The 27,912-nt window shown below is 40.4% G+C and overlaps 1 protein-coding gene across 2 annotated transcripts; it reads right to left on the bottom strand.

Moving 5' to 3' along the window:
• Positions 1 to 459: 459 nt before the first annotated feature.
• LOC142351950 (uncharacterized) lies at positions 460 to 27,912 on the bottom strand. Of its 2 annotated transcripts, XM_075404229.1 has the most exons (4): positions 25,226 to 27,912; positions 5,937 to 6,016; positions 5,698 to 5,715; positions 460 to 4,271 (listed from the first exon to the last, which is right to left on the bottom strand). In XM_075404229.1, exons 1-4 carry the CDS (start codon positions 27,835 to 27,837, stop codon positions 907 to 909), a joined length of 6,075 nt encoding a protein of 2,024 aa, XP_075260344.1. In that variant the 5' UTR covers positions 27,838 to 27,912; the 3' UTR covers positions 460 to 906. The 2 variants fall into 2 exon arrangements, with proteins under 2 accessions (XP_075260344.1, XP_075260345.1); XM_075404230.1 differs by lacking the exon at positions 5,698 to 5,715 and having other exon boundaries at positions 25,226 to 27,910.

Genomic DNA, 27,912 nt, shown 5'->3' with positions numbered 1-27,912 from the left:
GTCAACAGTGGGGGTGTCTTCAACCTCTAAGAACCGCCCTTCACACCATAAGTATAAGTTTCCAAAACAGTTTGAGCTGAAACAGAGCTGAACATTCTAAGAGCACTTAATTCCTGCTGGGCGCTACCTGTTTAACCCGTTACGCATTTAACAATTAATTGTGCCGACGAATCTACTTATCGGAGCTTCCGTAGCCATAGTAGAGGGGCGGTTGTTTGTCTTTAATAGCCTTATAACTTATTCAAATCTCGATTTAAACTCACCTTGTACACCCTTTCTTATTCCTACTGAAGCTATGCTTGTTTATGTATGATGGTTCGACGTTTGACTACTGTCAGAATTTATGTATATGCGTTGACTTGCCATACCCGAGTTGACCGACTACCCTATAAGAGGAGGTGCTTTCTCTTAATTGACGCTTTTTTGTAAAACAAAAAGTTTCCTCGTCTGTAAAAACAATTCTTTTCATAGATTTAATTGCGTATTAAGACACCGTAAAGTAAGAGAGTAGATAAATTTTACATTTAGACATCTGTATTCGACATTTGGAGAGAGTGAACCGACGATAACTGTTTAAAACTAATGGCACTGGTAAAAGAGCAGCAATGACTATACAAAGAGATTCAACATTCGGTTGATAGATCAATAAATACAACCACAGTTATCCATTGACAGACAGAGAGAGAGAGAGAGAGACAGTAGGACAGACAAATTTCAAATACACAATCAGATTGTTAAGAGTTCACAGATCACAACATCAAACATCGATCCGAATAAAAGAATTCGAGTTTTGCACCATATTTAAGTAAATCAATTATCTGGACCATAATTAATGAGATGAGTTTCAGATCCAAATCATAGCAACAGACTTTTAGAGAACTGTTTAATAAATAAGATGGCTCACTGTTATAATTTAGGCAGATCTAAGTCAATTCCCACAGATCCTCTCGGATCTGGTAACTTATCTCTACGATAGAGTCCATGAGGCGTCTTTACGAATGATTTCAAAATAGTACTTCTTGAATCAGTCAAATTAGACTCACTTCGTGTCTCATTTGGATTGTCGCTTGTTCTTTTCTCGGAGCTCTGGTGGCTATCTGCGTTCAAAGAGCCGTCAAACGTCGATGGCGGGATGAAGCCTTCATTTTGACCATAGTTGCTGGAATTGATGCTTGAGTTTGACGTTTGATTGTTGTCCAAAATGCTGCCCATTCTGGCTTTCGCCTGCACGCTCATTGAATACGAAAACTCGTTAAATTCTCCGATTGGCGGTCGAGATAGTATACTTGAGCCCGAAGTATGGGCTGGCTTTATTGCACGTAAGGCTTCCTGCATTTCTCGCCTCAAAATCTGTTCAGCTCGCTTTTCCAGTGGCACGTCAAAATCCTCTGATGCTAGCCTCGGGTGTCGATTTCTCATCATGTCAGGTTCAGCATTTCCAGACCTCATTGGTCTAATTGAAGGTGAAAAGCTGTGCCTTCCGGTGGTTCCTGGTGAAATTACAGGGGAGTGTTGAAACGAGGACAGAGGTCGAGAAGTTGGTGATATCTTGGAACCCATCGCATAACTGTCTGAGTCACTTCTTGCGAGTCTTGACTCATTGGAAGCGTTCAATTTATCTATAAAACCTGCGGTTGACGCCCTCGCATTATCGGGTATTGGGCCACGAAAGTTCGGTCTCACAGCAGGAGCTCGAAAATATCTAGGAGGCGTTCTTATCTGAGGTGCTCTAACTGAGTCGGTTCCTTTTCCATTTATAACAGCAGGCGGAGGGAAAATTCCACGGTTTTGTTCTGCTACTCTTGGCCTTAGCACTAAATCTCCGGGATTTCTCGGCCGAAATATTGGAATCCTAATTTTCACCGGTTCGGGGGGCACCCTGAGCTCAGGCGGTGATGGGGGCGCCTGGAGTGGCGGCGGCGATAGAACAGGTTCCCGGGTTATGGACGTCGCATTTGATTGCAAGCTGAACGGTCGCTCGTCGAACGAGCAAGGGGGCGGCGGAATCCTTGGTACACGCTCTGCTGGCTCGACCGGTCTTTGAAGTCCTGATCTGTTCAGAGTTTCCACAGATTCTTGGTTTGAGAAGCAGGTTTCATTTCGAACAGACTTGAAATAGTTATTTAACTCTAGGTTATTTGAACCTCCCTCCTCGGATGGGTCTTGTGATAATGCATCTCCATCGACATTCGATTTCTCAGCATCTGAAATCGGCGAATCATCATTTGACAAAATGGCAGCTTCGGGACTGTACTTCTCGTTCGACTTTTCGGTGACAGTATCATTCTGATCATTTGCAACAGATGTGAGGACTTTTGTCACATATTCTTCAGCGTCTGTTGCCTTCTCCATTGAATCATTCATGGCGTTCTCTTTACGAGTTGCGGGCTTCGGAAAAGGCGGTATGGTCAAACTGACCGGTTTATCCGGGCTTTTACTCGATGGTGGAAAACCTGCTCCGGTGGCAGATGTATTTGGAATAACTGACACATTCTGCGAGGAAATTGCAGGCGTGGTCTGAGCACTTTGACTGACTGAGGTCTCACTAGTCCTGATATTTGAAGGAGCAATCGATGTCTCCGATCCCGATTTGTCTACAGTCGTGGCACGAACTGACAAAATTGGAGTTGAGAGCGTAGAAGCAACGCTCACAATATTTTGAAGGCTTTCGGTGGACGATGCAGCAATTCCGAAGCCACCTTTAATCGGAAATGCTGATGGGTTACAGATTATATCCATAAAGCTGGACTGTGGACATAACGCGTTGCTTATGGGGATTGGCTTGCTGATTCTCGTCGCAGAAGTGAACGGTGTAGCTACACTAGTGCTTATTGGAACTGTAGAAAACTTAGACTGCTGCGTTACATAATAACAGTTTCCAGAAGATATAGCCGAGCTTTTAATCGCAGAAAACGAGGGTTGGGTAGGACTTTTCACCGCAGTTAGAGCGGTTTTCTTTTGAACTCCAGGCGATGTTGAACTTGCGGTTGGAGGAGGCGGAAAAGGGGGCGGTTTTGGAGGTGTAATTAACTGATTGATCTGATTACTAGTCGGAGCAGCGCTTTCGGAAGAGGTAAAGAATGCCTTGACTGCACTAATTGCAGCTTCAGTTGGGTCCTGCGGCTTTTCGTTGCTTGATGACATTGAAAAACTGACTCCTTTGCTTTTCGTTTCTCCTTGGAAGTTAGGCGCTTGAAAGAAGTACTTCACATTACTAGATAACACACTGGGAGCAGTGTTATTGACGTTTAAAATATGATTGTTCGATGAAACAGAATTAGAACCAACAAGAGGTCGCGATACATTTTTAGGCACATAGTTTGAGTTGGAAGCAGTCAATTCTGACGGTGCCGACTGGTTGAAAGAGAACGAAGTGTTGACCAATGGAGCTTTGCTTGTTGATCCAACCAAATTTGAGAGCATTGAAAAGTTGACCGCGGGTTGTCTTTGTCTTGCACCCACGCCTTGGATCCGAAAATCAACGTCTTTTGAGTTACTTGTAGGTGTAGAGTTAGCAAAACTGAATCTTGGATGCGTCGGAGCAACAGTTTCGTTAGACCATTTGCTAGAAAGAGGCGCTCCAGATTGATTGGAGCCATTTGCAGTCATCGGACTCGTGCTGTAAGAACTATCTGACTTGAGAATGTTTGATAAATAATTTGAGGTTGAAGACGAGCTAGCAGCTGCAGCCGCCGCAAAACTTGCAAATTTATCCTGAAAATTTTGCAAGCTCACACTAACTGAGTTTGTTGCTGTATTGCTGGTAGCTACAGAGGCTGAGCAAGTTGCGAAACTACTGGTCGACGTAACATTTACAGCAGAGGATGTTGAATAAGGCTGTGATGAGGGTTCAGGCTGCACAAATGCTGTGTAAGGGTTGTTAGAAGTTGTACTAGAAGCCGTGTGACTAGGATACATTTGGTGGTAATTTCCATAGCCACTGGAGTAAGCATAGGCCAAATCTTGGGGGTTGTAGGGGTAGTTATAAGGATATGAGTACATGCTGGGTTGATATGAGAGGTGCTGGTACATGGCAGCTGCATGGCTGTGCAGATAACTCTGATACTGGGCATTCATGTACATGCTCGAGTTGTAGGCCGAGGATGCTTCTGTAGTTCCTCCGCCCCCTAGAGGATTCTTGGAGGAGCTACTGGTACTGATTGGTGTACTAGAAGTTGAAACCGTTGACGCTGGGACAACTTCCGTTGCTTTGCTCTCTGACGAATCTTTACTCTTCTTCAACGTTCCCCAGCCGAAATTGAATTTTGTACCTGAAATGTCAATGCACAATTAGTTAATTGATAAACAGAAACCACGAAAAAATTCAAGAAATTAAACACATGAAACTGAACACAATTGAAGTTCTAAAGGTATTAAGTATTAAAAGTATTAAGTTAAAACTTAATAAAGTTCTAAAAGTATTCAGGAACAAATAAAAACATAGCCTGCAAATTGTCGGAAAATAGCCCCTGTTGCGCCGCTGGACGCACATCGGGGAAAAGAAATGAGAAGAGATAAAAAACGACATTATTTGTGTCAAAGAGTATTCTATTTTGATGTGCAATTTGTTATATTTAGCGTCTAAAATAAAGGGATATTAAGCTTAAAACTAACGCAAGCCACCCATCATTCTTATGAAATTTGATAACGTAACGCACTAAGACTTAATGACCGGGCTTCATCGGTGCATCTCGTTTCTTTTGGTTTTGCTAATTTGGCCTTGCAATTCATTGCGTAATTCAATGAAGGAAAGAATTTAAAATCAATTCAGTTGAAGCCGTGGATGAGGTTAAGTCAAATGTGAAAGTCTTAAAATGAAAAACTTAATCGGAAGGAAAAACGAACAGCAAGACAGCAAAGCATGATAAGTAGTCCTGACCAGAACTCGGTCCAGCGAGAAAAAATCGGTCCAGCGAAAAAAGCATTAAAAACCTCAGGACTGATATACCTGCTAAGCATAATACTAATGCCAGTTAGCAATCGCTTTCATGAACTTTGATAACCTGATGCATTATGACTTAATGACCAGGCTTTATATGTTTATCCCGTTCAGCATTTGAATTCCCCTAACATTCTCTAAAAATAGAAGTCACCGATTCTAAAAAAAAAATCTCAATTACTCCTCGAGTCTTAAAAGACAGCGCCCAATACAATTACAATTCTTTGAATTGTAAAAAAAACCAAGCGAAGGTCAATAGCAGCCCCAGCTAGTGCTTTGCGGCTATTATAAAAACGCAAGAAAACTTTTGGGCTCTGGCTAATTCGAAGCTGTTACTTGTCTGACAAGCTGGCACACGCAAAATTTCCACAAAATTGATCTATATAATCTTTGTGGGTGGGGGGCTAAACTTACAAAAATAGTCAGCTTTCTGTTTCTTCCTCCTCGTCCCGTGTTTTTCAAATAGCTTCCCTATGCGAAACGAAAATTTGTCCACCGACCGTTGGATTTTGATAAAGTTGCAGAATTTTCAAAACTTTCATGTGTCACATCTATTACTCTATGGCGTGCTTTTAATTTGGCCCTAGCTTTGAAAACGAGCAAATTCGAAAAAGAATTGTGATGATAAAAACACAATTGTCCCCAACAGGGGCCTCAATCTAATTCCGTATGCCTTAAAAGAGGATACCCTTATAATACAAGTGAAGGAGTAACAGCAATAATGATCGGCAAAACCAAATCACAACAAACATACTCACAGTTATTAGCAAGTCCTTCTGCAAAAATTTTTAATGCATGTTTTTGAGCTTTACCACACAAATAATGTACTAAACATTGATTGAATTAGCTCTTGACGAGGCTAAACTCAAATGCTATATATATCGAGGCACTTATTGTTCCTCATATTGTCACAACCTGTTACCTATACTTACAAGGAATACAATTTACAGTAATATCGAAGGTGATATGCCATATATAAGTATTGTTGAAATCTTACTTGGCGATTTGTTGTCGACCGGAGCAAATGACGAAGACTTGAATGTTGAGCTACTGTTTGATGTCGAGTCTGGCTTGCTTCTAAAACAAAAACCAAGAAGTGATACTTGTAGCTGAGAAACAAACTGGAGGACAAATTGAAATAGACATAACAGACTAACGTTGGGCGAAAGGCTCTCAAACTGATATTTCAAAAATTTGCAATATTGAAAAATTTAAAAGAAAAGCTTCCAGATTTCGCAGTGAAAATGTTCAAAACTAATTTTTGTCTCTGGAGGGATGTCAAGTAACCCATCTGCAAGACTTGAAAAGTTTCGTTGGCCAGAAATGATCGGTAAACTCAGAAAAGGACAAAAATATACAAAAATTTTGAAAACAATTGCAAACTTTAACAAAATCTTGCTAAAATTCAAGATAGTTATGACGATGCTAAATTTTGATTGGTTGAAAAAGACTTTTATAAATTCATACAGCACGCATTTTATTATCTTGAAATTCAGACAGACGATTGTGCTCAGTACAGTTCAGTTGCTTTCCATATTACTTGAATTGAAAAACTTGTAGCAGAAAAAGAGCGTTTTTACCGAACCCGCGCTTCGAATAGCACTTAGCAAAAACTTGCAATTAAAAGCCTTTATTAGAAAGGATATTGCAACGATAACTCTGTCTTCATGCAATATAGTACTTGGCACTAGCACCTACATAGCTGCTTCTAAAAAGATAAAAAAGGAAGAAGCAAACAATAAGAAGAGAGTTATCATATGGCGACAGAGATGTTGAACGCTTACTTCTGTTAAAAAGAAAGAAAAATTTGCAACTCATGGAAATAGCCATTAACGGAACAACTTACAATCTTCGAATCATTAGAAAAACAAACACTGGAATCAGCCTTTATTTTATCGCACAAGAAGACAATCAAACCGACATCAAACGGATCCGTATTACAAAAAACTCAGAACTTTACAATTTCTTTCAAAACTACCGAATTCGAGAAATTAACCAAACCACAAGCACAAACCAACTTTACCCATTCAAAATTATTTGAGCATCAACCTCTTTGTTTTGCTAGCAAAGAAAAAAATACAACGCAAGCCACAACAGTCCTTCTATGACACTATTGGAAGGCTATCATCCTAGAAACCCGTTCGTATTCTTCAACGACAAAACAATCGACAGAAAAGTAAGTAAAAAACTTGCAGCGAAGAACAAAAAAGACCAACCAAATAGCCTAAACTGCAAACTCTGTGACACAGCTAAATTGGAGAAGCGCACAAATTGCTCTTTCCACAGAAACACTTCAACAACAAACTGACTAAAAGAAAATGGCAGATCCAAGTCCGCCTCACGTACATCTGAAAAGGTTCTCAGGATTACCAAACGAAAACTGGCCTGAATTTGAAGGACTACTGAGAGCAAGCATTGCTGTATCTAGAATTCCTGAAGCGAACCACCAACGTGCAAGATATCTTCACCTACACTTAGCCGGTAATGCACTCAACTATTACCTTCGACTCGCCGAAAACACAAGAAACGATCTAGACGATTCGCTTGAACAACTACGCAACCGATATGCAGGAGCAGACCAAAGAAGAAACTTTGAGCTCGATCTGCAATCGAGAAAGTTTGATCCAGTGAAAGAACAACCAGATGACTTCACAGATCTGCAACGCCTCGCCAACCTCGCAATTGTGGGCGATCCTGCAGCTCACATAGACCGCACTGACGAAAGAACAAGACGAATAAGAGAACAATTCATTCAAGGCATGACCTTCAAGTACAAGAAAGTGTTGCTGAAAGAGAATGACAACATCACTGTAAACGAACTATGCGCTATCATCAAACGACGAGTCAGAATTGATCAGATAAACCCCGAACCACAATACACCACGGCATTCAATACACTAAATGCATCGGGAAACCCTGCTGTGGCCCAAGCCATAGAAAGCATAATGGCGGCAGGCATAGCATCAATGCAAGTAGCACAGCCACCGCATCAACGCGTGGAGAGTACTCAGTACCCTAGCTACAGAAGAGGAAATAACTACAGAGGCTACAACTACAACAGACAAACATACCAGTACAATGGAAACCAAAATGGCCGAGGATACAGTAACAACTACAACAGCAGAGGACGTAACCGTGGAAGCTTTCAGAGAGGTCGAGGAAATTATTCGAGAGGAAGGTCAAACTTCCAACAAAACGACCGAAGTAATGGACGTACCGAAAGATCTCCTACACCAATGAGGACATTTTGCAGAACATGTGCTAGCAATAAGCACACTGCCCGAGATTGTCCAGAACGTCAACCAGCATACCGCGATGGAAATATGCCATTCAATCAGCAATCAAAAAACTAAATAACTTGCATGTTTTTCTACAACATATACCAGATAGCATGACAAACTATAGCGAAAATGTATTTATAATACCTCTACAGTTCGAAACATTAATAATGAAAGCAGTAGCAGACACTGGAGCATTCAGTAGCGCCATGTCAAAGAAACATTTTGATAAAATAAGCAGAAACCTCTACCAAAAACCAGAAAAAACCAAATCCTCCTAAAATAAACGTTTCCACAGCTTTCCTACACCAATCACCTATTTTATTTACAGTCCAACTGACATTCAAAATTGGCCACTTACAATTTGAGGAACAGTTCATGGTGTTTGAAACACTTTCCGCTATCCTTCTTGGCTTTCCCTTCTTTGATAAAAATGAGATTATTATTGATGCCCACAACAGACTACTCCAAACACCAGAATTTACTTTTCAGCTAAATCTAATGCACATAAAAGGTAACAACAAACAAAAACGTCTCAACAGCCGAAAAAAAATCATGCTCAAAACCAAAACAACCTATACGCTCTCACCTGGGGAACAAAAATCCCTGGAACTAATCCCATCGGAGGAAACTGATGCAGAAGAACAAATTGGACTCGTAGAGCCTACTGTCAAATTTGAAAAAATGGGCCTTGGTCTAACAAGCACGCTTGACAAACTTACAAAAAACAAAACAACCACCCTACTTGCAATCAATACAACAGAAGTTCCACTTCACATTAGACAAGACTCTCCAGTAGCAACATTCGAAACCATCACACCAGAGCAAGCACGCTACCTGATACCACTTGAACCAAAACTTTTCCCATCAAGCGACTCAAAGAAAACGATAAAGCAAATAGAAAAATCTATAGAGAGAACAGCAAAAGGCGAAATAAATCATATAACAATAAAACACGAAAACGGATTCTGGTTTCCGACCCCAGAAACCAATCCCGACACATCCAAGATGAGTGAAGTTGAAAAACGCATAAATGACGAACTTGTTAAATTTAAAAATCTTGAAGCAATTCAACCACTCTCGAGAAACGAAGACAGGAAAACTTTTCTTAACGCATTCAAATGGAGCGACAGCGTACTCTCTGACAAAGATAAAGAAAGAACAGAACAGCTTCTAGTCGAATTCAATGACATATTCACAAGGCACCGCCTTGACATTGGCTACACTCACAAATTCTCAGTCAAATTGACACCAGACACAAACAGACCTGTATACTCAAAAACTCAAAGAATTTCAATCCATCTCAAAGACGATTTGCTTGTTGAACTAGCCCTTCTCCAGTACTACGGAGTCATAACAACGCTCCCCTTCAGCCGCTACTCATCTCCAATATTTGCAAAACGGAAGCCAAACGGGAAGCTCAGAATATTAGTAGATCTAAGAAAAATAAACCATCTCATTAGAAACGACTACAACAATAACAACTTCCCGATAGCTACACTAGCAGATGCAGGCACCCACTTCGCCGGCAAGAAACTCTTTTGCAAGATGGATGGCAGCCACGGCTACTTCTCTGTACCAATGGCAGATGAACAATCAGTACAGTTACTGGCCTTCAACTTCGCATCGAGAACATATGCTTTTCAAAGACTAGCCCAAGGACTAAGCAGAAGTGTCAGCGCCTTTAGCTCATTCATGCGTCAAAACCTGGACCCCGTGATAACAGCGGATAAATGCTTTCAGTACGTCGACGACATTGGCATCGGAGCACATGACACAAATGACATGTTGGAAAAACTTCGAGCAGTCTTTACATGCATCCGAGAATCAGGAATGAAACTCGCAGCAGACAAATGCGCATTTGGACTCAGAGAAATACAATTCCTTGGTAATACGATAACCTCTGAGGGTCTCACACCAATTACACAGAAGATTACAACTTTTCTGAAAACATTCAGAATGCCGCGAAACCCAAAACAAGTCAAACGAATGATCGGATTTTTTCAATTTTACAAAGCCTTTATCCCTGAACTCGCTGAAAAACTTTTACCGTTCTATCGTCTACTTAAGAAAGACACCAATTTTGTGATAGAAGAAGATCACCAAACTATGCTGGAAAAACTCACAAATGATCCAAGAACAGCCTGTGACCTTTCACTCAGATTACCCAAAGTTGACCAGCAATATGTAATAATGACCGATGCATCCTTTTACGCAGCCGGATACGTACTAATGATAGAAGACTACACAACAAATGATGATAATCAGGAACTGAAAATTTATGCACCCGTCAGTTTTGGATCTAGAATTTTCCACCCAAACCAACTCAAACTTTCGATATATGCGAAAGAATTCCTCGCAGTTCACTTTGCCCTAGACACCTTTGCAAATATTATATGGGGATGTAAAAAACCAATTCTCATTTTGACAGACAACAGATCAGTAACCCGGTTCTTTCAAACAAAAATCATACCGCCAACACTTTGGAATGCTCTCGATCATGTGCTCAGCTTCGACATCATACTGGGACACATACCCGGAAAAGCCAATTTAGCAGCGGACTATCTGTCGAGAATACACATAAACCCGACAGAAAAGCTCGAGCTACGCATCAACTCACGCATACCGATGCACGAAATCGAAATCAACACAGCAGCAGAGACACCTGACAATTCAATCAGTTATCTGAACAGCTCAGAAAATGACGATACCCCCAAAATTATGAAAACATACTTACTTGAGAGAAAACAAACCAGCGGAGAAGATCCTATGAATGTTCGAGCTGACGTTCAACTGCAAATTCTTGCACCTGCAACGCAACAAATAAACGCCATGCATGAACAAAACCCATTGGATGAATTCGTCACTCACGGGCACGGACCTTTAGACCTGCGTGCCGAACAACAACAAGACAAAGATATCAAACGGGTACTGCTCTGGTTTGAGAGAGGTTCACCGACTACATGACAATATCTATCCAGTGACCTAAAAAAGTATCTCAAGCAGTTCCCAAGACTATCGATAACAGAAGGCGTCCTTCATCGCAAGTTCTATAACCACACTGGAAACCAATTTATTAAACAATATTGCGTCCCGTCGCACTTACAGAAGGAAGTACTCTACAGAATTCATAACAGTGTTTGGAGTGGGCACAAAGGAGTCTCACTGACAATAGCAGAATTCAGAAAACGATTTTACTTCCCGAACTTCACTGAACGCCTAACAGAATATATCAGAAACTGTCTCACATGCTTGCAAACAAAACCAGCACCAACATCTGCATTGAAACCTCCATTACAACCACTTTCGTCTCTACAAAACTTCCCAGCAGACCTTTTACTAATAGATCTGGTGGGAAAGATGCACCCTTCTCCCTACACGTACATTCTCTCAGGTATTGACGTGTTCTCGAAGTACCTTTTCGCCACACCTCTTATGAAAGGCGACGCAGACATCGTAGCACGAGCCCTTGTCTCAATTTTTCTGAGACACCCCTACATTCCCTCAAGAATCATATGTGACCTTGGTACTGCGTTTACATCCGAACTAATGAGCGAACTAGCAAACCTATTGGAGGTAGAGCTCAAACATTGCACACTGAAACATGCGCAAACCATTGGCTTACTTGAAAGAAACCACGCACCGCTCAAACAAATCTTGAGAATTAACGAAAACCAAACTTCCTCGGACTGGCATAGATACGTTGACATTGCAGTATTCATACACAACACAACATTTGCACCAGCTCTTGGGTGCACGCCATCTGACGTCTTTCACGGCAGAACACCGATAAATCCTTTGGACCTCAGATTTCAGAATACAAAATTATGGGAGTCTCACCCAAAATACGACTGCATTAAAGAGCTACAAGACAAAACTACGGAGCTTTTCTCCAGCGTAAAAGACAACCTTATCTCGTCTTATCTGAAATATAAAAAGTACTATGACAGAAAAGCCAACGCCACACCACTAAAACCCAAATCATACTGCCTGATCCTTGACCCAAAAAGCACAACACAGGTAGCAGTGATGAATAAACAGCAAAGCAGGTGGATACCATTATACAGAGTAGAAAAAGTGCTCACGAATGCAAACTACATTGTACGCAAAACCAACACAAATTACACGCAATGTATCCATCGAATGAGACTTCGACCTGTGAAACCTCAATATCAAGTAGAAGACCTCGAACATGTAGACCCCGAAAACTTTGAAGCAGATCCCACCATACCAGAACAAGAGAGAGAACCACAGCTGTTCGACAACCAAGTCAGGCACCACATTAACGAAGACAACATGCAGCTACCCATAACAACACCAGATGCCCAGTCAGTTTCTTTCAACTCAAACATCCAGACAGCTAATTTTTCTTCTGAAGACCCGCCAATACAATTTCATGATATGACACACGAACCGACGTTTGACCAAGATGCATTCTTCGTGGAAGGCTCAGTTCCAAGCGCAAACACGCAAGAAACACCAGAATCAATTGATACAGGAGACTACGTCTTCTCAAACAACTCAAACTTCTTACCGTCCGACAGTCGTTTTGGCTCAAATCGACGATACAACCTTCGCAGAAATGATCATCTGGCATTGGCCCGAGAAAACTCGCTATATAACCTCTTGCAACCATCAGAAAAAGCAAAGGAAGAACAGGTAAAAGTCATAACTTACTTCCCACTTGACCACATCCCAGACCCAAACCTGACAATTGATACAACAGAAACTGATCACGATGAGAGCATTGCAGACTCACAAGCGACAAGCGCACAGTCGCGAAACCAGAGTCTCAATGACTTCACGTTCGATTCATCTGAAAATCTTGGCGATCTATTTGGTGACGTTAATAGCCCCGTCTACACGCCCCCAATATTAGACACTACAGGCGAAACCTTATACCGGACCAACTCGATCAACGATATTTACAACAATACAACCTCAAGCGATGATGTCCAACAACCGATATCCGACGAGAACAATGAGCACTCCCTTATAGGAGGCAACATTTCACAAATTGAAAAAAACGAGAGCAATAGTGCTATTTCTCAACACGATAACCCAAGCACATCTTCACCACTTCCTCAAAGAGTATCCAACAGAGAACTAGCGGACCTTGGCCCAACGCTTCAAAACAGACGAAGAATTGTTCCGCTAACACTTCACCGTCGGGAGATCAACGGAAACCTTCACCAAACTTTTGGCTTCGAAGATGACAGCCAATAGGAATTAAGCACCAATTCTCTATTATACATACACATTAGATACGTCACCAACCAATGAAAACACTCCAAAAAAAATCCTAATTTAAAAGGAAAAAAGATACAGCTCAAATCATTTTCCACAACTCTGTACCTGAAAATCAGTCGCACAAAGACTCTAATTGAATTTCACAAACAAGCCTATTTAGCCAAAATGCTCAATACCGTATTATTTTTACTACAGCTTTTACCCCTGATAAAAACGAACCAACCATCGGTGGCAACAAAAGATGGAGTATTATTCAACCTTCATCAGAAAATTCTATTGACAGAAAAATTTGTCAAAACTGAAATCCTGGTCCCCTACCCAATATATTACAAAACAGTGGAAGACAAACTGATCAACCTGACAAAAGAGATAGACAAAATGTGGACTTCAGAAAATTATGGATGCCCATTGAACTTCACAAATATGACTGACTCGACAGCAGGCCTCCACTGGATAGCGCAACAAACAATGATAGAAAACCAACAGGCCCAACACGACATTGTAAACCTCAAATTGGAAATGAACACACTACTAAGAGCAAACAGTCAAACTTCTACAACACTGCAAAGACAGCCCCGCGGTGCGGCTGCCGCAGCAGCAGCAGCCGCAGTGCTTGGAATTGGAATAGGAACAGGCGACAAATTACTATGCTTCATCAAATCAGTGTTTGGAGGATGCGACAAAAGAGTGGCTAGAAACCAGAAAAAAATCAGACAAGCAATGGCTTATCTTCAATACCTAACCGATCATGTTGAACAAATAACAATCCAAAACAATGAAAAATTCTATGTTGTATCAGGTGAACTGAAAGCCATCAAAGAAGCCCAGAACGAAATTATAGAGACACAAAACAGGAACTGGGAACTTGCTGAAGGACAATTCAAGGCGTTACGACAAAACGTGCACCACATGAGAAACTGCATCCAATACTTATACGTAAGAGAACAAATCAATCAACATAGTCTTGTACTTAGCAATATTTTTCAAGCAATACTTGCTAACATCAAAACATACCGATCGGCCCTTTATACATTTCGAATCAACATACTGAATGCCTTGACGCCTCATGAATCAGCTATTACCAATGTCATTAGTCCCAAGGGAGCAGTTGCATGAAATTCTTACGATTGTTCATTTGCAACAAAATGGACAACAGGATCGATTATCTCTAGCCGTACCAATCCAAGAGATTCTCTCATACTATGAAACGAAATTCGTCACACAAGTCGAGGCAATTGATGCAGGTCTTATACTTACACTTGCAATTCCAATGGCTTCAAAAAGTAGTTATGAACGTATTGCATGCCATTCCGATCCCAATGCCGGACGGGGATACGGGTAAAGCTTTAGTTTGGCGACTTGAAGCCAAATACATGGCCGTCTCAGACGACGGAGATGAACTAGCGTTTATCGATGAAGACGAGCTCGCAAATTGTATCGGATCCCAAAAATACGCAATATGCACCAAAGCCATTCCAACAGAACAGACTTATCAGTCCTGTATGGCTACTTTACTTTACCACGATGACGAGCTACTTGCATTGCAACGCTGTCAACTGGATGTAGTAGAATTGCCGTTGACTGAAAAAGCACGCAATCTCGGCTTCGGTCGTTGGTTAATAACATCGTCCAAAGACGATTATACACTCATTGAAAGCGCTGGTAATGGCAGCAATCCATTGGCAAGAATTGAGCATCCTGGGTGCAGAGTGTGTATCATCACACTGGGATGTGGAAAACAGCTTAGAGGACCAAATGTTCATCTTCGCTCAGACCTCACTGCTTGTGACACAGTACCGGCAATACGGTTAGATTTTCAATTGCCAGATCCAATAAGTACACTCTTTAAACTACTGCCCCCATTGGATGAACTACCAAACTTCTCATCAAGATCTGAGGCACAAATTCAAATTCTTCAGCAAATTCAACCAGAGTTCAAACAAATGGAAACACGGCGAACAAACAGCAAATCAATAGAACAAATGGCCGAACCAATTTTAGAAAGAATAAGAGCATTCAAGCCCGAACTTGAACACCGATTCGAACAGTACATACCATGGAAAATGTCTCTTCTTTTCGGATTTTTATCCTTCTTGATTAGCGTATTACTACATCTAACTTATTCGCATCTTTTACACAGATGGGCAAAACTTCACCGACGTTTCCCTTTCCAAATAAATCGCGAAGGACGGCGAATAAAAACAAAACCAGTACAAGTTGTCGCATTAAATGACTATGAATACCTACAAGAACATCCAGAACATCCCCTGCACAAATGCTCATTAGTACTACCACTCGAAATTAAAACTGAGTTCGAAAATCAAAACGAAGAAAACATAAATAAACCTCGCACTCCTTACACATTCCTAAGAGACTACATCAGGAGACTAAAACGTAACGAAGAACCAACTATCAAAATTGATCATGTCAACAGGCCTGCCGCACCGAGTCAGCCCATCTATACACATATACCGGAACACCTACCGATATCCCATTACGGAGCTTACCCTCTCAGAACGATCAATACAGGGAACGTTTAAAAAAAAAAAACCTGACTCGGACTCGAACCCTCAACTTCAGCATGAGAGTGCAGCGCGCTACCAACTGCGCTAAGTGGGACGGCCGCGTGGTCCGTAAAAACAGCTTATAAATAAAAAAAAAGGAAAAAAAAGTTAAATTTTTTTTACCCTTCCCCTTTTCTCTACCCCCTTACCCTTACCCTAGCTTACCCTTACACCCCTTTGCCCTTTCCCAGATTTTCCCACATTATGGAAGCACCGGGAACCCGCCGGGATTCGAACCCGGAACCCCAGCTCAACGGCCAGAGATACTAACCACTGAACTAAGTCACTTGTTAAAAGTTATCAATTACATTCACTTCTACTCTGCCGCAAATTAGAAATTTTGTGTTAGCACTGAGCAAGGAAAACAAAATTTAAAAATAAATTTTTTAAAAAAAATAATTATTAATGAACAACATTTATAATAGCCCTAAATAAACCAGAGGGACCTATCCTCCATCGGCAAAGTACCCACCATTATATTTGCGAAAACTTAATTCAAAATTTTGATATTACTCGAGTATTTAACCAAAATTTTCATTACTTGCAATTATTCTTTGAGAAAAATCAACAAAGAAAAATTACAGAGCAATTCCCCTTAAACCTCCATTGTTAAAGGCGGGGATTTGCTCCCTACCTTTTTATCCACCGACGAATTTATTTTTATAAAGAATTTATACTGACGCACTAATAAGATGCAACTCCCGAAGGAAACTTATCAATTATCTGTCAAACCGAGAAAAAGAAGGAAATCCATTAACCCGGAAGGCGAACTGTCCATCAATCACAATGACAGCCTATAATGGAACACTAATCAACCCAACCAGGGATAATTCCCCACAATCCCAATTAATCGAAATGTCAAATTTCCCCCACTTCCCCCGCAACACTATCAATCATTCAAACTACTTTCTGCCTGCTAACTACCAGCAACACTCTTTATTGCTAACTGTTCATTCTCTCAACCTATAACAATTTCTTCGCGGATAGAAACTTGGAAATTATTTCAAACAACTTAAACAATTTTCCTACAACTAAAATTTTACCTTTTGCATTATTTCAAACATTTTATAGTGAATCCAGTATATCACTTCAGAATTAAAGTTGAGCCGCGCATCAACACTACATTCAACGGCCAGCCAGCTTATATTACTGAATACAGCATTGCCTTTTTTACAGATCGTGAAGCACTAATCAGTATTAACATGCAACAAGACAATATTGTCAACAATATTTACTCAATTTCTTTTATCCCCCTTACAGTGAATGAGACATCAGCCGTATGGCAAACAATTCTACAATGTATACAATCGGGAAATAATTATATTAATGTGAATTTCTACCTTAACTCAGAAGGAGAACCAGTTGCAGTAGAACCATCGCAACCAACCATTTCTGAAAGTCCCGAAAGCCCTGACCCTACATCAGACCACAATTCAACTGAATTAAATTATATTCCAATTTCTCCCCCATCACCCATTCCATTCTCAGATGACTCCATGTAAATTTCCTCAAACATTTGCATTTATATTCCATTAAAAATCTTATCTTATGTCTTATCCACCAACCCCAACTTTCACCACAATTGACCAATCAGAAGACACCATTCCTTACATCTCTCCAATTCCAACCCAATTTCCACTTTATGCATACTTTCTCACTGATTTTGATATAAAACTTGCAGTCTTTTCTGAATACTTCATATTCCCCTGCAATACCTTATGCTTCTGGATTAACTTCTTGGACAATAATCAAGACAAAAAAATCACTTTGGAACCAGATCATCCAAATTTTCTTACCTTTTTGAATTTCTTACAGAACACCGAAGAAGAATTTTTAGAAGGCGAAATTTGACCTGTAATTTTTTTTTTTAAAAAAAAACAATATTTACTTATTCTTTCCCTGATATTTACGAATCTCAAAACCTAGCACCTCAACAATATTGAATTTTCTTAAAAATCATGACAAGCATTTGGGACCAAATCCGAAATTACGTCGGCCCAGAAGACATCGCCCCAAAATTACACACCAGCCACAACATCAACGTTTGCGTAAAAGTCGGAATCCAATATAGGGAATGTTTTTTCAACGAATACGCAATATTACAAAATGGAACCATCGTGATCTGGGCACACTCCCATACAGGCCTTCTCACGAAAAAAATGTTTTTTCTACACAACCTGGGAATATTACACCTACGTTTACCATTTCATTACTTCATCCCAAGGTACCCAACTAGCCCACCAATTCTGGGATTTTATTCAAATGGACAATGACGACCCCATTGAGTTCGACCCTGTTGGCATCCGTGTATTCACTTAGACTTGCATAATTTTCTCTAATTTTTATCCGAAATACTTTTTTAAAATCTTTTTTCATGAGTCGCAATTAATTTAATGTAGTACTTATTTTATAAACACCGCAAATTATTCAAATGTAACGCCTCCTCTTCTTATTTTTAATTTCTTACCAATTTAATTTTTTACTTCTGTCCAAAAAAAATTTTTTTTTACTCGTGAGTCACAACTCGTGAGCACAATGAGCAAGCACCCCTAACATAGCAAACTATTATTAACCAATCTATTCCCAACCATTATCAACAAAAATTAACATCCCACCTTGTTATCACTTCGAAGGGCACGCGATTGAAAGTCAAAATATTAATTGCTTACACTACATACGACTGTGCAAAATAACGACCCAAAAAACTCACGAAACATCATTTTTTTCCAAAACAAAACCAAACTAACACAGACAGGACCCTTACCGATTGCTCAGTATCAACAAAAAAAAGATCCTTTCAAAACACGTTGAAAGGGCACGGGCTTGAAATAATAAAATTTCAAAAAATTTGAAAAAAACCCTGGCAGTATAGTTCCAACCCAAAAAAAAAATGTAAATTAAAGTTGAACAACTCACTTATTCCATTGAAGGATCCTTTGGAGGAAGAAACGAATACACAAAATTCTCGTTATCGTTCGATTGCGTTTTCGTTTCCCGTTTCCCACCCCATTTTCTTCGATTACCTCGTTTGTTATTTGTTTTTAAAATTAGACCACTATTAGCAAAACTTTGCACATGCTCAGTCACATCACTAGCACCACCAGTTGATACTTCTCTTTCTTTCGCCCAGTCTAACACTGCCTTTTTATTTTTATTTGATATTACAATTCTTTTTACCACACCTTTACGTACACCATAAGCAAACGATCCCAAAGTCCGATCAACAACAACTTGATTCGATTGATCACGCGCCTCCCAGCCAGTCACCAACGACAAACCTCTTGTAAAAGTTAAAACAGCATGCGCACACAACGAAGGCTGGCACAACACATTATCTTTCGTCGGAATGAAAAACCAAACATCCTTTCCCAAACCACTTGCAGAAGGACCCCTCTTAATTAAATCCATAAAATATTGCGGAGTACCCATAACATTATTAAAATCCCTTGATGTCTGATAACTTCCACAAATCAGAAACAATTTCTCACCACACGGCGTTTTCGAAACACTATCATTACCCCCAATTTCAACATGTGCCGCCGTCCACCACTCATTCCATTGTACCATGGCATCTCTCCTTACACCAGTAAAACCATCAGGCAAAACACCACTCATCAAACCATCCACACAAAACGTCCAACCTATTGAATTACACAAACCAGCATACGACCCAACTTCTTGATACAACCTGCTATCACCACTCTCCAACTTTAATTTACTAACATAATTATACACATCGCCCTGATTTCTACAGCCCCGGAACCCTTCCACTAAACTTTCTTGCAATCCCACAATTTCTTCATTATTTATTGCCAATGGTACCTTTGGCCAACCATTCTCTCCAACCAGTCCCCCTTTACCTTCTATAGTTAATTTATTCTTTAAGGAGTTCCAACTATTTATACCCCGCCCATCGACTGTTTCCACTTCTTTCCATCCGAGACTTATTAATTTTTTCCGATCGTAGTACTGATGTTTGAACTCGTTCATTTCGATTAGCAAATCTTGTCTGCCTCGTGTCGTTCTAAACACGATAATTCTGTTTAAAAAAAATATTAATGCTAGCCTATGAAATCCTAAATTGTTATAAGTAATTAACGAACCTTTTAGTGTCCATACTTTGATAAAATAGAATATTCCGTTTCTTCGTTATTACAATCGTTTTTGCAAAGCTTCGATAAAAGATCCAATAGTCGATGAGTAACGCCGCTATTAAAGTTTGACCTCTCCGCAGTAAACGTATTCTGAATAACTTGATCAATAGAGCAGTCAATCACACTGTTCTCAATTTACTTTCCTCCAAAACTTCCATTAGTGACTGTCAATTACTGCCATACCGAGGGAATTACTTCCGAAAACTCCATTAGTGACTGTCATTTACTGCCATGCCGAGGGATTTACTTCATTACTTTACTCCCCTCACAACGTGGAGCAAATGGAACTGCCACACTTGACAGATCACTACTACATTAATCTTCCTGGGAAAAATGCAAATAAACCCGAAGAGATTATCAAACAACTGTCATACTGATACAAAATCTAATGAACGGCCTCCCACTCTAACCTTACTCAGAAAAAAAAGAAACTATTCATCACTTTATCTATTCAGTCCCACTTTCATTGTTAACAGCGAAGAAAACAGTAGCAGAGAAAATGAACTATCAGCCTGACCCCCCACAACTCTTCTCCTTCGACGGGAGGCTCGCCCTGCTTATAAAAATGGGCATACCACAGACGCCCATTTACCGCACTTACGTGCAAATTACCTACGTGTGGCAGGGCGAGCCCACGAACCTGGACGTACTCAGAAAAACAGCCCTCATTCCTAGACGAAGCAGCCTTATGCCTCATTTAAGGAGAGTTGTGGGCGGTCAGGAGGCCCTTAATTTACGAATCGAGCCTCATCACTACGTCATCCGACATTTTTAATCTATTTTTATACAACACTGCACGTCTCTATTTTTCTACTGCATGCTTACTACGCCTGCCACGACCAACACGAACATCATTGAAACACTTGGCAAGAATCGAGGACACAAATCTTCAATCCCACCATCACCAACTGTGGCTCCGATATATGGCTCCGATATGGCACGAAACTCACATCCACTTGGCCAACGCGGAATGTAGTATTCTTTTCACAACATACAGCGGTCGCGTTCCCCAGCTCAATTTCTTCGCATACATCAGACGACAAAACAAGAGGCCACAAAAGAGCAAACAGACAGTAAACTTTCAGCATTTTGATCTGGAATACTCAATAAAAACTTAGAACAAACCACTATTGATGTTGCTTTCCATTTATACTTAATTAGCCCAGTAAATCCCTTGACTTTGACAATACCACTAATCAAGACCCACTTGGCACAGCACACTAGGCAACCCTGTTTATAATCATAAGATTAAAGGTTCGAAACCCATCGCCTCCGCTTTTTCTAAAGAGCCGTAATATGACGATGCTAAATTTTGATTGGTTGAAAAAGACTTTTATAAATTCATACAGCACGCATTTTATTATCTTGAAATTCAGACAGAAGATTGTGCTCAGTACAGTTCAGTTGCTTTCCATATTACTTGAATTGAAAAACTTGTAGCAGAAAAAGAGCGTTTTTACCGAACCCGCGCTTCGAATAGCACTTAGCAAAAACTTGCAATTAAAAGCCTTTATTAGAAAGGATATTGCAACGATAACTCTGTCTTCATACAATATAGTACTTGGCACTAGCACCTACATAGCTGCTTCTAAAAAGATAAAAAAGGAAGAAGCAAACAATAAGAAGAGAGTTATCATAATAGTAAATCTTCAAAACCGTTTCATTGTCTCAACAGACGATCCAGTATCCCTATTTCAAGCTTTAAATAGTTTCACTGCCTCATAAAGATCCATAAAATTGGAACAAGATATTTTTCCGAAAATTTGAAAATTAAATTTTATCAAAAAATTGCTAAACCTGGAGTCATTTGAATATTGATAACCATTCCATTAACTTTAGAAACTATGCAACAGCTCATCATCAAACCTTGGTTGAGGTCCCTATGACCCTTGTTCCAAAAGAAGATGAAAAATTCAAAAGATTAAAAAAAACTTGAAAAAATTGCAAATATTTTTAAAAAATTGCTGATACAAAAATCTTTTAAAAAATCCAGTACATTTACAGGCTATGCAGAAACCTTAAATGAAACCCTAGAAGAGGCTATGTGGCTCTTGAGAATGGAGAAACTAAAAAAATGACAAAAAACTTCAAAAAAACTTAAAACTTGCAAGTTGCATAAAAAACTGCTGAAAATTGAGATATTAAAGGTTGAAAACCAATCCATGGCCGAAAAACACTTTCCAGTAACTTATTATCAAAACCTAACGGAGATTTTCTGTTAGGCTGAAAAACCTAATTAATGACAATAAATGTAAAAACAATTGAAAAAAAGCAAGTTTTAAAAAAACAAAAATGCAATAATTCGAGGTGTTGAAATCTTGAAAAACATTTCATTACATTTACAAACTACACAGAAATCCATTGTCAAAACCTAGAGGAGTTTCCTCGGCTCTTGAAGCTGGAGAAACCTAAAAACGGACTAAAAATTTGTGAACAAATGTAAAACGAAAAAAGAGCGTCAGACGACGAAACAAAAAAAAACCAAGAGCACCGCAATATAGCTACGCTCAGCTTACAGCTTCGCAGCTATAATAATGAAGAAAATGAAAAATTTTGCACGTTTTGTTAAAAAAATCTAAAATTTGATGTTGAAAAGTTGAAACCACTCCACTACCACAACAAACCGTGCAGTAACCTATTATAAAACCCTAGAGAAGATTTCTTGACACCCAGGGCTCAAAAACTGACAAAAATCTTACAAAATTGTGAAAAATAGTATAAAATTGCGCGTTTTTAGCGATCGGTTGTTCGTCAGTAGCCACGGGAGGGGGAGGGGTGCACCGAGAGCTGATGGCGAGTTAGGGGGCAACAGTGGGGTGGGGGGCAACAGCGCGGTGGGGGGCAACAGTGGGGTGTCTTCAACCTCTTTAAGAACCGCCCTTCACACCATAAGTATGTTTCCAAAACAGTTTGAGCTGAAACAGAGCTGAAAAACTCTAAGAGCACTTAATGCCCACTGGGCGCTACCTGCTTTCCCGTTTTTGAGCACGAAAAGTCAAAAGCGTCAGACGAAAAATCGGTCCAGCGAAAAATCGCATTAAAAGACCGACAGGACTAATGTAATTGCTAGAAACTTCGGTTGAGAGCAATTAAACATAACGGATAACGGTCTAACGTCTGATGAATTGCTCTCAAACGACCGATGAGTGGTTGGCTTCATCAGTGGAGCAACAGTGGGGGTAACAGTGTGGGGGGTGTCTTCAGCCTCTAAAAACCGTCCTTCACACCAAAAGTAATTCACTTCAGGAAAATTGGTTTTCCACCCTGCTCAGACGAACCATGAGGCGAAGACCCGTGACGCTAATAATTGTGACCAGAAAGATTCTTCGATTTGTTACTTAAAAATAAAATAGAGAATATAAATGAAAAATCTAGCAATGGATCACACGGACGAACTCCCTGGTTTATTAAAATTTCCATTCAAATAAGGCAGCCTTCCCAAGAACAAAGAAAGCATTCCTGATTTCGACAAACATTTGATCTATTTTGCTCATGAGTTGACTCATACCAATTCTATTGATTGACATTACCTTGATTCGTTTCAAATTTTTACAAATAAAACAGCTTTGTTTTGTGGAGTGACAACACAAACCGTAAAATGAACATGCATTTTTTTCCATTTGAAACACTTTACTGCAGTACAATACAGACCACTTCAGTTTTCGAATTCTTTTTTTTTACTATAGGTGAAACTGCTAACAATTTCCCGTTCTAAAAATAAGCTTACAAATAAGTTTGCCGGGCTTGGTCGGCGCCATCTTGCTGAACATGACAAAGAAGCCGGAAATTTTTACGATTGAATTTTCACCGGAGTTCATTCAAAACCAGCTCATACGAAGTAGGTAATTCTGATTATACTTATTAGTGACCAAATAGTGTTCACATACATGCTCAGAAAAATATAAACCTGAAGCCAGGGAAAGGCATGATAACATAAAACCCACGAACGTCGGATAAATTGCTCTCGAATGACAGACGGGGCGATTAGATTGAGAGGGCGCTCTAGCCTAGATATATTTTTCTTTATGGGTGCAAAAAATCTGACTAAGAGGGATTCAAAGCTACGACCTCCGATCTCGCTTTTGTCTTAGAAACAGAATTAACTGTTGAATCAGAGCAATTTAGATCACGGAAAAAAGTCAAGCGTGATAAACTTTAAGAGAAGTGAAATCGAAAGAAGGTTCTAGACGCAAACGGTCAGGAGACAATTTTCAATAAAAATGACACACGTTACAAAAAACTGATGGCATCAGAAAAAATGCGATAACATTTGAGAGTGCAAGTTAAAACATAACCGACTAACGTCGTGCAAATTGCTCCCGGTCTACTTCGGCAGTACCCAGCTGCGGCTTAGAGATGCTAGCATTGGGGGCAGGGAGCTGAGCGGTGCGGGTGGGGGATCAAGCGAAGGGAGTAGGGTTAGGAGGACTGGACAGAGAGGGGGCTCATATCGCCAGGGGGAGGAGGGAATTTTGCATGGTGGAAAGGGGGTGACTGAAGAGGTCAAACTTTTGAAGGGCGGTCGAGAACCGCCCTTTGCTCCATGAAATTGTCTCCTCAAACGTTTTGGTGAATCGCAATAATAGAGACTGGTAAGGCGTAAGGATCTAAGAGAACTTAATGTCCTCCTGTTGTTATCCGTCTATGCCGTTTTTGAGAAAAAGACAAAGGCGTCGAGAGAAAAATCGCATTGAAAAAGATCACAGGACTAATATAATTGCTACAAATTACGTGGGCTTAATTTTCTTGTTTCAATTTCATTTGGTCTTTAAAGTGACCTTGAATAAAAATAAGTGAGTGGTTTTTCGTTTGTGAGCTTCCTTTTGTTTTAGAAGGGGCTCAAAGAAGAACTCAGGAAATGAAAAAATTCGAGATTTTGCGAAAAAGAAAAATTGCTCTGAGACTAAGGCCTAAGATCAGATAAGTAATAGTGCTCAAATATTGGTTTCACAGCTGTCTATTAAGTCAGAATTAAGTCGATAATAGTTCAGCGCAGCTATATTCGATACAACGCACTCTGTAATACAAAAATTTGCAAACTTTTTAGGCGGTGATGGGGATTCTTCCTGAGGTAACGCAGCCTTTTGACTCTTGGCAATCATCTGTGCGATCTTGCGTTTGATCTCCACACTGGAACTTGCACTCGTAGAATTATTCCCAACTTGATTACCAGATGAGGAATGATCCGAAACACGTTTCTTATCAAGACGCTTTTGTTTAGGCATTTCTTCTGGTGGCGGTAAGGTCGCTTTGTCAATGAAGCAACCATCCGAGAACAGTTTGAGTGGATCGGGTGGTGACTGGTTCCAAGGCACAACACAACATCCCACCGAACCATCCCAGAACTCAATCCAGGGTTGCTGGCTTACGGGTTTAGGAAACGCCCAGGAGATACCAAATTCATGACTATGTCTGAGTGAAACCAACGCACAACAGGCCGCTTTGCGCTCAGCGTAGTTGACCAATGCTTTGTTTAAAGACACGACCATTTCGACACTAAGAACCGTTCCATAGACTTTTAATAAATCGTTCATCTGCTTGAAACTCAAGTCTGTGATATTGCTGATAGATAGAACAGTGCTGTATATAATAATACACTTTTTAGGGTACAGATCAGGTCCATAATTAACAGAAGGGTCAGTAGTAAGTTCTCGATTGACATCAAAATTGTCTTTCTTCCGTTTCTTCTTTTTCTTCTCGTTCACATGTTCTAACTCCTCTTTAAGAGACTTGGTTGGAAGCTTTTTTGGTTCGGGTGGTGGAGTGTTATTGTCACTACTACTCTCCTCATCATCATCGCTATTTTTATGCTTTGACTTCGCCTTTTTACTTTTTTTGCCTTTGCGTTTCTTCTTTTTTGACTTTTTCCTCTTTTTCTTTTCAGGACTTGAGGAACGATTACGCTCATGTTTAGCTTTCATGGCATTCGCTGCCTTTTCCTTCTTTCGTTTGTGAGCACCTTTTACCCGAGCACCTTTGTCGATAGGAACCGGAGGATCTTTGACAACCGGTTCCTCGTTTTCAGAAGACTCCTCGAGATCAGAACACGAAGGTAGTAACTGCATTGGCGGGCTTACCTCTTTTTCTCTGTAAACTCGTTTGCGTTCTCGAGGTGTACGTGGCATTATTTTTGCATTCTTGGCAAGCTTTTTTGCTTTTTCTCGAGCTTTCGCTCCAATCTGCGGAAACGGAGGTTTGGTTGGCGATTGCGGTTTACTTGGTGATGGTGGATGCTTTGATTCCATCACTACAGTCGTGCTTTCATCTTCATGAACCGTGATCTTGATTTTTTCCTTCTCTCTGTCGTACTTTGATAGATAAGACTGCGACTCGCGACCAAAATCTGTGTCAGGTTCCGGCTCGATAAGTCCAGGTTCAGGTTCTGTATCGGGCTCTGGCTCACAAGCTTGCGGAACCGGCATCCAATTACCCTTTCCTGGACTTGCAGGGGTTTCAAGATTTGAAACTTGCTGACTTGTGTCTTCGACTGCATCTGGACAATCGATTTCCAGATGATCGGATCCATCGAAGTCTTGACTTTCAGAAATTGGACTGAATGCGGACATATCAACTGTCTTTGTATACTCGAGTGGTATGTTTACGCATTCTTTACGGATAGAAGCACTGCTTCCCATAACATCGCTTTCCAAGTCTGACTTCAAGTCTTCGCCTCGAGCATCGCGATCACTTTTTGTGGAAGTTAACGGCAATTCTTGCGAGAACTCATCATTCACAGTTTTGAGTAACTGTAGAAACTCAGCAGCATTTGTCTTTTCAGCAGCACCATTTTTTCCAGCACCTTTTGCCTCGGTTTCACAAGATGTAACATTTAGCAATTCGCCAAGTTTGCGAACATTCTCGCTAGTTGTCGGGGTCAGTTTATCGTCATCCGTCAAATCCTCAGTAGACAAGGTTTTAGTACTCAGCTCTTTTAGAGGTTTAAATGCGGGAGGAGGGGGTTGTTTGGGGGTGGTTGGATACTGAGGGGACCTTTTGCCAGGCCCTAAAGGGTATGAGTTTGGTTCGGGAAGGGGAGGCGTTCTGGGTTGTTCAAATGTCTGTTCTAAGTCGTCGGAAAAATACGATACATTATCTGCATCTTCGTCGTAACTGTCAAAGTCTTCAGTAGGGGGCGTTGTCGGTCCTTCGTTCAACTTTAAATCACCGGGTGTTTCTCTACCCGTGTCTTTCTCAACAACAGAAGGGCTTCTTGACTCGTCTTTACTTTCAACAACTTTAGTCACAATGTCCAATAAGGGTTGTATGATATCATGATGGTAAACTTTCTTCGCTTGCCACAAATTCAGAACCCGGATCACTTTAGGGTAATCTTTGTAAGGACACTTCATAACATGTTCGAACGTTTCCGAGAAATTTCGGACAAAACGAGGACCCAAAACGTCGCCTTTTCTCCCTTTCTGCTTGATGTTGTATCTCACCAATGCGTCAATGACATACAGCCCGCACACTTTGTACGCAGGCTTGCATTTCTGGATAAATTTCTCAATGATGACTGCTACATGTTTGAAGTAAGTGAGGGCGTTGAAACCCAACTCGGTGATTCGCTCAACAGTTTTGCGGGAGAGGGGCAGCTTGGCTTTCATGAGCTCTTGCATGGCCACTTCGAAAGCCTTCAGCTCTTTCGCCACCATCCCGCTGCCTGAAATTGTAGATAAAATGACATAAGTTTTATCCAGTAATCCAGTGTTGCTGAATAATTTCAAAAC

Source organism: Convolutriloba macropyga, chromosome 13 (genome assembly GCF_964194025.1).
Source record: "Convolutriloba macropyga chromosome 13, txConMacr16.3, whole genome shotgun sequence".
NCBI classification, from domain to species: domain Eukaryota; kingdom Metazoa; phylum Xenacoelomorpha; order Acoela; family Convolutidae; genus Convolutriloba; species Convolutriloba macropyga.
The sequence above is the reverse complement of the archived record's forward strand: the minus strand, read 5'-3'. Positions and strand labels throughout refer to the sequence as shown.